Here is an 11,720-nt window from a genome sequence, read left to right on the forward strand (position 1 = left end):
TGTGTTCACAGGCTGCAGGCACAGTGACAGAGACAGATTGGGTGTCTGAGAGGGACAGATAGCCTTACAGCCAACCTCCACTCACTCATTGAGTGAGATAAAGAGGAACATTTACACACACACACACACACACACACACACACACACACACTCCTTCATTGGCATTCACCAAATCGTGTTGAGAAATAACTTTACCCTTAACATGGACAAATAGGTGTGGATAAGGCTTGCACTGGGTCTGCTGAAAACTGAAGATTCATCACAAATTTCAAACAAACAGATTAGAAGACGTCTGTTGTAGTATTCAAGTGGACTTATAGGATTTGGTCATGTATACACTGCGCCGTGCTGTGTGAGATTTGCAAGGGTATGCAAGTACTAAAGTGTCTAATGGGTGCCAAAAAAGTGACAGGCGATTCTTCTGCCAACAGGTTTTCAACAAACTCTTATCTTCTGCTCTCTCTTCGTCCTAAAAGAAAATGTCCTTTGATTACGTTCCCCTCCCAAATGTATTGGGTTAAATAGTCACAAAGTCAGAGTTATAACAGCACATCGTCAGACAGCTGAACAGAGTTGTGTGCTTATGCGTCTGTGACAATGCAGCCCTATGGCATTGAGTTTGTGCCAATGTGTGTGTGTGTGTGTGTGTGTGTGTGTGTGTGTGTGTGTGTGTGTGTGTGAGTCTGTATGTGGGAGGGGCGGTCCTGTGTTTCTGAGTGACCCCGGTGGCCCAGGCCGCCTGTCTATTAGAGCAAGGGCTATTAGACTATCAGAAAGTAGGAGCATCCCCTCTTGCCGTGGCGATAAGATCAAGGCATTCCGACGGCCGGAGCAGTCATTACCCTGCTCTCTAGCCCATAATGTCCCTCCATTGAAACGCCCTGTTGCCATGGATATGCAGCTGCGGCCGTTTAAGTAATTTCTTTGCTCCGCTGTCTCTGTGGGTCATTGACACACAAATGCATCGACAATTTTGTCAGATAAACAGTTACACATGCACATTGCTATCAAGGGGGAGATTTATCTAAATCCTGTAACTCGCAACAACAAAGAGACTCTATTATTACCCTCTATTATTGCGGGTAATTATTGTACATATAAATAACATACATACATATAGTCATTTGTGTTACATACATACGTACATATAGTCCCTGTCCATACTTATTATTATTTCATTTCATTTGTGTGCAGCAACAGTTAGTGTGCTCTTACTTTGCTTAATGGCAATAAAACAAAATGTGATCATTATAATAAATTACACCAAATCAGTGAAATACTTACAAGGTTATAATTCTGTTATTAAAGTGAATGAAGCGTAAAAAAGGCCACACACAATTCAAATTCATCTTAATTTATATCGCACTTTCAAGAGCGTAAACAAATAACCACAAAATGAAGTCACAAAATGGATAGTGATGGCTTACAATTTGTGCAACTTGCTAAAATTGAAGACATTTATATCAAAGAAATACATCGAACAGTGCCTGTTTAAACACAAACACTAAGAATTAGTCTGCGTTGCCCCCTAGTGGTCAGTCAAACTAAAACAGACTGAAGTTGGATATCAAACACTCCAGCACACCTGTTTACATTTTAAAAGGCGCATTACCAGCAATTGCTAAGATGCACTTATTTATTTTCAAATCAAAACTGATCTTTCAATTTAATTCGCCCCCAGTCGCCAGTGCTGCAAGTTAATACTTGTTGTCTGCATACAAAGTAAGTTACTATAACTTTCATTGTTTGTTAAATGTGTAACATTTATATCCCTGTGATTTGCTTTGTTTGTGATCGAAGCCGTTTAGTTAACTTTAGTGCTATTTGTCAAAGGTAACATGCTATCTATGTATGACTATGAACGTGTTGAAAACCCGTCAGTTATCATGTTACTAACCGATGCACAGAGTTCATTAAATGTAATTAACGTCAACTCTTTGCTTTGCTGCCTTAATCCGTGACAAGCTCAAACGTCGCACCATTTAATGCAACGTTAGCTCTACGTTTGCTAACGTTGGCTGCGTTCCACTGATACATGTGAGTTAGCAGCTAACGATAGCTATTTAGTTAGCTGTTAATTAGCTAATGCCAACTAGCTAATTACCTTTAGCTAGCTAGTTGGCATTAGCTGCTAACGCTCCCTAGCTAACTTAATTGACTAACGTTATAAGACACATTTGTGTATTTTGTGTTTTTGTTTCAAGTGTCACTGACCTCGAGGTCAGGGTGCATCATTGAGCGTAGGCCTTATTTTCGGGGATCTATGTTAGCCTCTGATCAGGTGTTATAATGACACTTGAAAGATTTAACACAAGCCAGAATCTAAAGGTTCACATGGTTATTACAATTTGAATGCAATCACAACTCCTGGGATAACTTATAACTTATACTGCAGACAGTGTGTTAATGATATTTTCTGGGTCTTTTTTTAGTACATCAGGACCATTATGAGTGTATTCGTCCAGCACCAAGGGGAGCCGCTACATGCAGCATCGCCTGCAGTGGAGTCCATCCAGAATGCAGTACCAGGAACATCACAATACACACCCAAATGTGAAGTACAGACGTCTGAGGTGGCCTGTCAAAAGATTGAAGCTCGTCAGAAAATAGCAAAGTTATTTCAGCAATACACGTAAGAAAGCTTTCAATTGTAATTACAAAGCTTAGACCAAATGTGCCATACAATGCTGGTGTCTTAACTTAATCATTACATGACTGGTGTTAAAAGTCACAGATAAATTAGGTTTTGTTCACATGATCCTTTTCTAAATGCATTTGACTTATGTGACTCATTGCAAAGCTGAAACCTGAATGGTGTGATATGGATTTTAAAAACTTTTCCTATTCCTTGTCCTAAACTTAACAAATGCCCTCATGAAGGATAATGAAATAATATAATAATACGAAGATGAGCTCTGCAGTCGCTTGCTCTCAGCTTTCGTCACATTATTACACTGAAATTCCATATTTTTAAGGCTTTTCACAGCCGATGATGGATTATATCAGTATGGCTTTAAATAATGAAGGAGACAGAGGGCTACCATACCTTTTTCAAGGGGACAAAAGATACCTTGTTATCCTGATCTTTAAACAGCAACATAACACAATGCTAAGATAAGGTACTGAAACGAGTGAGCTATTGACAAAACTCAGCTCCTGGAACCGAGGTGTTTGTCAGCGGCCCTCCACCAGTTGGGCAGAGCAGTTGAATGATTCAGGAGACTGTGGCTTTCAACTGCACGTACCCTCAATATTGACAATTGTTTTGTTGAGATTACATGCAGCTTTTCTTGGCCGGTTGGAATTAGTCTCAACAAATCAGAACTATTAAAACAGTTCATTTCCAAACAATTTCACTTCACCCGCCTCACCAATCGGCTCCATCTACCAAGGACGAGAGACGAGAGGAATCAATTCAACAACAAGACATAACAGAACGAGCCGGAGACGTTGACAGGGAGCCGCTCTTGATACCACTGGTATCGTCATTTTAACAGAACTGCTTTGTCCAAGAAGACAACTGCAGTAATTCTGTGGTCCATTTATAACGTGACTGCTGCAACGTGGGAACTATTTCTTGTTGCTAAGCAAATAGGAGTTATTTTCTAAATAGACATTTGTGTCTATAGAAAAACCAGTGCCCTGATAAACACACCCATAAAGTAAAATTCTTCGAAGCCCTCAAACCTTCTTTCAATCGTGCGATGACAGCGGCTGCCCCAAATGGTTTATTACTCTAGACATTGTGTGCGTCTGCTCATCTTCAGCGGGTATAATTTAAAATACGCCTCGCGGTATCACTTGTTGTCCAACAACACAGAGCGCAGCTGATCCCCGATCAACACAGTGTGACCGTAACATCAGACCCTCTCTCGGTGGAAGAGAAGATCTGCCTCACTGTTTGCAACGACAGGGTGAGACTGAGGTGGTCTAATAGGTCATATTTTTTCATAATCAAGCTGAGAGATATTATAATGATGATTACATAATTAAAAACATGGCATTTAGTCAACATTTTAAGCAAAAAAGTGTGCTGTGTGTGTGTTTGTGTGACTTGTGGATATGTATTTTAATCGTAATTGCAATGATAATATAGACCATTTTAGAAATGTATTTCCTGCCCAACAGAAAGTTGTGTCGCTTGCCGTGAAAAATTGTGGTGTCACAACAGTTCATTTAAATTTTTGTGAATCGGAGCTCGTCAAGGACATATTCACTGTCACGGACTGTAATGGAAACAATATCAAGACTTTGAAGGATCTCCCTCTTGGACCAGGTATTACAATTCCTAATGTCCCATTTAGAAACAAAAACAGCGCTGGAAGTGATGTGACGGAAAACAACAACAATATTGTGAATAGAACATAAATTACCAATAGGCCAAAAAACAATTTCAATGTATTTTGATTTTGTGTAGTTTACAACATATTTATTATTTTACAATAAATGATAAAAGTAGCATTTAAAAAAATACTTCTACATATATTCTACTTTTTATCCACATTTCATTATGTCCATGTCATTGCATGTATGTATCCTAATATCCTACCCTTTTTTTCTGTGATGCTCTTTGTAGGAGCAGAATACAAACTCAAGGTCCATTTCTGCTCTGAGCATGCCGGCTTCTACGAACATTTACTGGTCTTTAAATTCAAAACACACCCTCAGGCCTCAGATAAAATGATTATGCGCCTCTTGGAAGTCATACGTCAAACATTTTTCAGTGAAGAGCCCCTCCCCACAGCCACAAACCTGTGTGATCTCCAAACTGCAGTACCAAAAGATGATGGACGGTATGTCGACTCAATGTCATGTTATCGTTGATATTGTATCATTATGCTGTAGAACATTATTCATCAAATTCCCCAATATTTATTAAAATGATTAATTATACCTCATTATCTTATCACGTGGACTTTTAAATAAATACAAATTTACAGGGAAGCCTGTGAACAGATTTTGTTTTTGAACTGTTTTCTGGTTTCCCTCTGTCACCCATACGAATCTAAATACAGCAGATTGTTTGTAATTGTCACACGAGTTGGTCCTGTCCTGTTCTGTCCCGTCTTTGGTTTCCCACTCCTGTTGTAGAAGCAGAAATGAAATACTGGTGCCTTTGAAGTTGTATGCGATGCCCCACTGTGTCAAAGACCTCAACCAATGCAACATGTATGTATTTTGACTGGCACAAACACACACACAGACTCTACACGAGAAGGTGCACATTTTTTGTGTTAAATTTAGTTTATTGGATTAGGACGAACCAATATTTCTCTAGCGACTCATTATATCATCCCCCCTTGATAAATGTGGCAATAATATTTGAGATTATGTAATAAGATACCGGTTTGTAGAACACATCTAAGAATATATTCTCTGACGTAGACAGTCTTTAAATGTAATGCAACAGCACATTTTTATATAATGAGCCATGGATGTTCATGCAAAAAACGCGTGTGCCATGCCTGTACAAGTGATACCATTTTTCTTTGCTACTTATTTAGGCACCTGGAGAATATGCCTCTGAACTGGATAAACTACTGGCAGAGGTTCAAATTACTGCTGCATATAGAGGAGCTCCAGAAGAGGACAGAGATTGAGAAATTAAGTCAGGATGTGTCCATGTTCAGTCACAAAAGCCATACAGACCTAGTATTTCTGCAGGTGATGTGCCTAACACGCATATAAACACACACACACACTCATACACACACACACACACACACATCAAGATATATAGACACAACTGCTATTGCTTTCCAGATTTAAATCCTTTGTTACGTATTCACATGCTGTGTCACCAGGTTGCAGGGATCTCTAGGATGTCACCATCGCTTCTGTCCGGGTTACAGGTTTGGTTGACTCCTTTAGACCAGAAAGCTTTCCCTCGAAAAATCTACATAAGCTGGGTCCGTCATGTGGATGCAGAGAAAGTCTACCTGGAATTAAATGATGGGTAAGAACAGACAATTTCCTAAACGAAAATGGGACATGGATTATTTAATTGTTTGGTGGTGTGTTTGTTTATTTCAATTAAATCCGGACACTTGTTTTTGAATTGCTCCGAAATAGAATCAACTACAGATAACTGCATGCTGCTTGAAGTGCTTGAATGGCCGCGTGATAAAAATTATGATTGTTTAAAATCACCAATTGAACAAAGGGATATTTGTTTCTGGAACAAGCAATCTAAATGGTTACGCTGTTCTATGATTAAGCACAGAGAAACCAGCATTAAAAACACATTGACACGGTTTTCCATCAGTTGTCTGAAAACCCCTTTTCACTACTGCGATGGCTGAAAATTACAGTTCGAAGCTTTTCTGGAACACGGCCGGACTGAAATAAGTTCCAAATTTCCTCTGGTTTTGATTCTGTTTCTCTGAGAAATGTTGGGAGAAGGCTGATACAAATGCCGATGACACCAATGATCAATGCCTTGGAGGAGAGTGGAGAAAGTAGTCCTGTTATACACTAAAAGTGCTTCTTGTTTCCTGCATTGTTTTAAGTTGTCGTTTTCTTTCCTTACACCGTGCTCACCAATTGAGTTGGTTAAGTCTTTCGGTCCATAGCACCACACGTGTGAATTTTGAGTGCAGGTTCCTGAGCTGCTTCAAGGAGGGCATGAGGTTCCACATAAGCTTTGCCATCAACCGCATGCCCCTGCGCAACCAGCATCGAGCAGCAGAACTGGTGTACAAATGCAGACTGCGGGAGGTTCTGTTTCCTACTGGACAGTCGTCTTCCCACCGGGTACATCTGCACAGGTCAGACAACCTCAAGCTCCAGACAAAACATCCAGAACACGTGACACAGTCGAGGTCACACATGAGTACTGTTGTATCCCATCTGTCCCTAAAATGCAGTTTTCCCCTTACATGTAAACATGCCTGCATGTGAGCATGGCCTCCTTTGACTTTAGCATTTCATTTTATTTTATTTTATTACTTGTGCACTGCTGTCTTGTCTATTGTTACACTGTCTACTGCCACGCACCAACCGCCAAGACAAATTCCTTGTATGTTTGACATATTTTGGCAATAAATGATTCCTGATTCCTAACCTCACCTCTGATATCATTTATTTGCATATCCGTGTCGCTGTCATCAGGGCGTTTGAGCTTGAGAACAATCCGGAGCAGCGCAAGGCCGTTGAACACATTGTAGCTGCTTCGGCGAAGCCTGCTCCGTACCTGGTTTTTGGTCCACCTGGCACAGGTATGCTGCACGGATGTGTGTGTGAAGGCCTCCTGGTGCCCGAATGTCATTGCTTTGAGTATGTATTTACATACAGAACAATGTATTTTTTCACATGTATTGGTTAGGCAAAACAGTGACCTTGGTGGAAGCCATCAAGCGGATAGTAAAGACGCGACCCTCATGCAACATCCTGGCTTGCGCTCCTTCTAACAGTGCAACTGATAATCTGTGTGAGAAGATTCTGCAAGACAAGATAGCCAAGCCAAGTGTGTACCGCTTGTACGCCCTGAGCTGCTCTGTGACAAAAATCCCCGAAATGATAAAGGTCTGGATTTCATCATATTCTTTTCTCATATTCCCACAAAAATAAACAAACCTCTACAATAGACTTCAGCTAGAAGTCACATACACCACAATCTCATATGGGGATTGTTGAGGAAAATCCACAAAGACAACACATATAAAGAGTTACATTATATCAATCAGATATTTCTCACTCTTTGATCGTTTTTTTGAAAGTTTCAAATAATCCCTGACAAACTTTAGTGACCTCTGCAAATATATGTATATTATGTGTACGTATTCGCTTTGTGGTTTTCTAGTCTTGCTGCAACTTGAACCAAAAAACCAAGAGATTTAAAATTCCTTTGAAAGCAGAGCTGATGAGTCATAAGATCATGGTCACCAGCCTACAAACCGCATCACGGTACAGTACTTTCTTTTCAACAACTAATGCCTATTTTGACATTTCACAGCAGGTGCAATTAATAATATAATTATTGGTTGAATTTAGGTGTGCAAGTTACAGGTATTGTGGTTACATGCATGCTGGTTTACTATAGTGGCTTACTGGGAAAATCCACTGTTCATATAATTAGTTATGATCAGTTCAGATTACAGTGTTCCCTGTTTTGATCTCCTGGATAACACAAGCTGAGCCCTGAGCCGTAGCCACTTTCAAGCAAAACATAATGAGGAAAAAAGAAAATGTTTTAACATACAAACAAATTGACAGAAGGTTACAGATCCGCCATGTCTTTCTCTCCCTGTCTTTCCTCAGGCTGGTTTCGAAAGGGATTCCTTCAGCACATTACAGTTATCTGTTTGTAGATGAAGCGAGCTATTCAGCAGAAACCGAGTGTCTCATCCCTTTGGCAGGTGACGAGACTGCAAGCTCTAACATACTCTGTATGGGGACGATCAAACCGAGACGTGTCGTTAAAAACGCGCTGCCCGGAGAAACCGTTTTTTACCGCGTGGTTACGAGACGCACATAAAGGTTCATATATTTTCAACGTTTCGGAGCCGGAGCCTTGATGTCTAAACGAGGCAGCCAGTCATAAACAAGCAACAGGCGCGCTTTACAACTTCTCCACTGACTTCCTGTTTGGATGCTGGACGATTAATGCTGCGTGCGATTGTTGATTGGTGTGCCCTTTCTGGGTTTGTTCCAAAAGGTCTGCTGAAACCACACAAATGCCAGGTCGTTCTGGCTGGAGACCCGAAACAGTTGGGCCCCATCATCTCGTCCATGTTGGCGGAGACACACGGCCTGGGTGAGAACTCTGTTACAAACACACGGGTTCGGTTCTAGGTCCACGTTCATTTGATGGAACTAACTGAACAGATCTTGAACTTTCACTGTTTATTGTTGCCTGAGCGTGAGGAAGTTCACGGACGTGTTCTCTGTGCAGGTGTATCCATGTTGGAGCGTCTGATGAACATCGACCTTTACAAGCGACACGAGACATATGGGTACAACAACCGCTTCATATCCAAATTACTGAGGAACTACAGGTGTGAGAAGGACGAGGTTTCTCTACATCAAATTAAAGTTGTTGATTTGTCATCTTGCAATGTTACTTTGAATACACTCTTTGACACGTCTGTCCACATGCCCAAGCTTAAATAAAGGTTTAAATAATTAAATCTCTTGCTTACACTTTTGAATGGTTTTCTTTTCCTGTTTCTCAGGTCCCATCCGGCTATTCTAAAAGTTCCCAATGAGCTCTTTTATGATGGAGAACTTCAATCGTATGCTGATACAAAGACAACAAGTTCATTCTGCAGATGGGAACAGTTGCCCAGGAAGGTAATGCAGAAACACAAACACAAATCTGCCACGTCTTGCCTGTTCCTCTGTCCGCTTTGCCATCTCTCGCTCGTCTTCTCAGGGTTTCCCTCTGATCTTCCATGGAGTGGCAGGAACTAATGAACGTGACAGCAACGATCCCTCTGTTTACAATATGGCTGAGGTGGACGTGTTGAAGGAATACCTAAAAGCCCTCGTGGCTCATTTTCACAAAAAGGGTGTGAACAAAATTGAGCCCAACAACATCGGCATCATTGTCCCATACAGAAAGCAAGTGAGTGTGTTATTAAAATCATCCGTGGACACGCTGGGTGTATGACGGAGGAAGAGAGAGTCCATGTAGCCAGTTTCAATGTCTCACCTTCACTCGCTCCGTCAGTAAGGGAAACAAATTTCAGTCAGTTATGCAGCACTAACAAAAAGGCATTTTCACCCTAAAAGTGTTGTGTTGGGAGTTTAAAAAACAACATGCTTAAAACTCCGGGAAGCCCATGCACTAAAACAGCAGTGACTGTTAGCCAGCTTTCATGTCTTTATTCCCTCGAACCAATCACTATGTAACACAAATATGATTTTTTTAAAAGAACATTTTCCCCACTGACTGTCATCATAAGGAAGAAACTGTTCAAAAATGGCAAGTAATTATAATAAATTATTGATGATTGCTTATTTTTGTGTATAAAACCTTTATGTGTGAAAAACTAAAAAAGCTGTTTTATTTTCATGATCTCAAGGGACAAGACTTTTTTTGTTCATCATTTGTTAACGATTTTGGAACAATCCTGGTTCCCATAGTTCCCCCTAAAATATCTCCCCATGCAATCTTTGGCACCACTTTAGCAATAGAATATTGTTACACCGATAGTCGCATTAGATATACATTTGAGTTTGATCAAACATTGTAATGATCACCACATCTGTCCTATTTTTGTGTCCTGACAGGTGGAGAAAATCAACAAAGCCTTTCAGGTGGACAAAGATCTCAGGAAGGAAAACTTGGAAAACGTTTTGGTAAAGAGACAGAATGTAATTTGTTGCAAAACGCATTTGAGAGAACTGCTTTAATAAAGCTTGCATCTATATATTCTTCACAGGTGGGTTCAGTGGAGCAGTTCCAGGGTAAAGAGTTCAATGTGACTCTGGTGTCAACAGTGCGCAGCATGACCAAACTCACGGCAGCAAATCAAAAGTTCACTCTAGGCTTTGTTGATAATGAGAGGGTGAGAAACGTTACACAAACGCACAATAATTCAAGCACTGTACAATGTTTGTGTGCGAGATCGCTGTGAAAAATGAGATGCTCCTGCAGACAGCTCGCTGGGGACACATTTCTATGTTGATGAACTTAATCAAACTAATTAGTGTCCACAGTAGTAGAACCAGCATTTCCATTCACACTGAGTGAGACGTGCACACTGTCTTACACTTCCCAGAGGTTCAACGTGGCAATGACCCGCGCACAAGCTTTGCTGATTGTGGTTGGAGACCCGAGAGTCTTGAAAACTGACCATAACTGGAACACGTAAGTCTCCGGGGGGGGCTCACCGGCCTAAATCGATTTCTGTGAGGGAGGACTGGTTGGACGAATACATAACTAATGCCTCATGGACTGACTCCTCTTTGCAGATTCATCCATTACTGCGCCACTAATGGGTGTTACCGTGGCATCACAGTCTCCGATGCAGAGGAAGATCACCGAGCCTCCGGTAACATGCAGGATGAGTCATAACCCACACACTTCATAATCTCTTCTTTGACGTTTGCGTTGATCTTTAATTCTATAACCAACAGTGGAGGGTGGAGCAGCGACAGGTGAAACCTGCTGCACCACCAGACCCAACACGATCATCTGAGGCTCCAGCATTACACGAAAAACTAAGAATAAAAAACTGGTTTAGACGCCGGAAACTAGGTGTGTATTTTAATGGTGTTTAAATTAGTGTTTAGTGTACAGGATTAGTGTACAAGTTTCAAGCCAATTCAATGTCAAACAGCTTTGCCACTCAGTCTATAGTCTGTTTTTAGACTTCTGAATCACTGCCTAACCCTAACCCTGAATCACTGCCTACATCTGAACGTTCTGAAATAATACTTGAGTTTTTACTAAGGTAAAAAATGTAATGGCAAGCTAATCTAATTATCACCTGCTGCAAACAAACTAAATATTGACTCACTTTATGGGTTGTGAAAGAAATGTTGTGTAACAAGAAGTGGTGCTGGTTTATGCCAACAATAGATTCGAGGAAGCTGTAATCTATTTTAATCTGAACAATTAGGTTTCAAGTTTCACTTTTTAAACCAGTTTGAACAGTTTTAATGCCGTTGTTTGGGGAATTTAGACTAAATAAAAACACACAGTTGCCGCTGTTGGCATTATTTATTTATCTGTCTCAAGGAATAAATGGACAGGGAAAACAGACTGAAACCCT

General features: G+C 40.6%; 2 protein-coding genes across 2 annotated transcripts; both read left to right on the top strand.

Annotated features, from left to right (window-relative positions):
- The first annotated feature begins 1,532 nt into the window (after positions 1-1,532).
- Positions 1,533-8,116, top strand: LOC120828698 (putative helicase mov-10-B.2). The gene is made up of 11 exons (XM_078091257.1): positions 1,533-1,722; positions 2,433-2,632; positions 3,821-4,276; positions 4,577-4,793; positions 5,092-5,169; positions 5,505-5,664; positions 5,805-5,956; positions 6,600-6,767; positions 7,111-7,217; positions 7,325-7,524; positions 7,802-8,116. The coding sequence occupies exons 3-11, from the start codon at positions 4,063-4,065 to the stop codon at positions 7,973-7,975; spliced, it is 1,470 nt and encodes a 489-aa protein (XP_077947383.1). The 5' UTR covers positions 1,533-1,722; positions 2,433-2,632; positions 3,821-4,062; the 3' UTR covers positions 7,976-8,116.
- Positions 8,117-8,230: 114 nt separating this feature from the next.
- On the top strand, positions 8,231-11,199 carry LOC144388842 (putative helicase mov-10-B.2). Its single transcript, XM_078091263.1, has 10 exons — positions 8,231-8,357; positions 8,657-8,755; positions 8,894-8,996; positions 9,174-9,291; positions 9,374-9,565; positions 10,234-10,302; positions 10,386-10,511; positions 10,725-10,813; positions 10,918-10,997; positions 11,083-11,199. The coding sequence occupies exons 2-10, from the start codon at positions 8,731-8,733 to the stop codon at positions 11,142-11,144; spliced, it is 864 nt and encodes a 287-aa protein (XP_077947389.1). The 5' UTR covers positions 8,231-8,357; positions 8,657-8,730; the 3' UTR covers positions 11,145-11,199.
- Positions 11,200-11,720: the final 521 nt, after the last annotated feature.

The sequence above is a fragment of the Gasterosteus aculeatus genome, chromosome 2 (genome assembly GCF_964276395.1).
Source record: "Gasterosteus aculeatus chromosome 2, fGasAcu3.hap1.1, whole genome shotgun sequence".
Classification (NCBI taxonomy): Eukaryota; Metazoa; Chordata; class Actinopteri; order Perciformes; family Gasterosteidae; genus Gasterosteus; species Gasterosteus aculeatus.

What these genes read in the sequence shown, in the direction of transcription:
- LOC144388842 (XM_078091263.1), top strand. Translation starts at nt 8,731, where the DNA reads ATGTTGGCGGAGACACACGGCCTGG. An exon ending in AAATTACTGAGGAACTACAG is followed by an intron (nt 8,997 to 9,173) that starts GTGTGAGAAGGA and finishes CCTGTTTCTCAG; the next exon opens with GTCCCATCCGGCTATTCTAA. An exon ending in GGAAGATCACCGAGCCTCCG is followed by an intron (nt 10,998 to 11,082) that starts GTAACATGCAGG and finishes TATAACCAACAG; the next exon opens with TGGAGGGTGGAGCAGCGACA.
- LOC120828698 (XM_078091257.1), top strand. Translation starts at nt 4,063, where the DNA reads ATGTATTTTAATCGTAATTGCAATGATAATATAGACCATTTTAGAAAT. An exon ending in GGATCTCCCTCTTGGACCAG is followed by an intron (nt 4,277 to 4,576) that starts GTATTACAATTC and finishes TGCTCTTTGTAG; the next exon opens with GAGCAGAATACAAACTCAAG. An exon ending in GACCTCAACCAATGCAACAT is followed by an intron (nt 5,170 to 5,504) that starts GTATGTATTTTG and finishes CTACTTATTTAG; the next exon opens with GCACCTGGAGAATATGCCTC.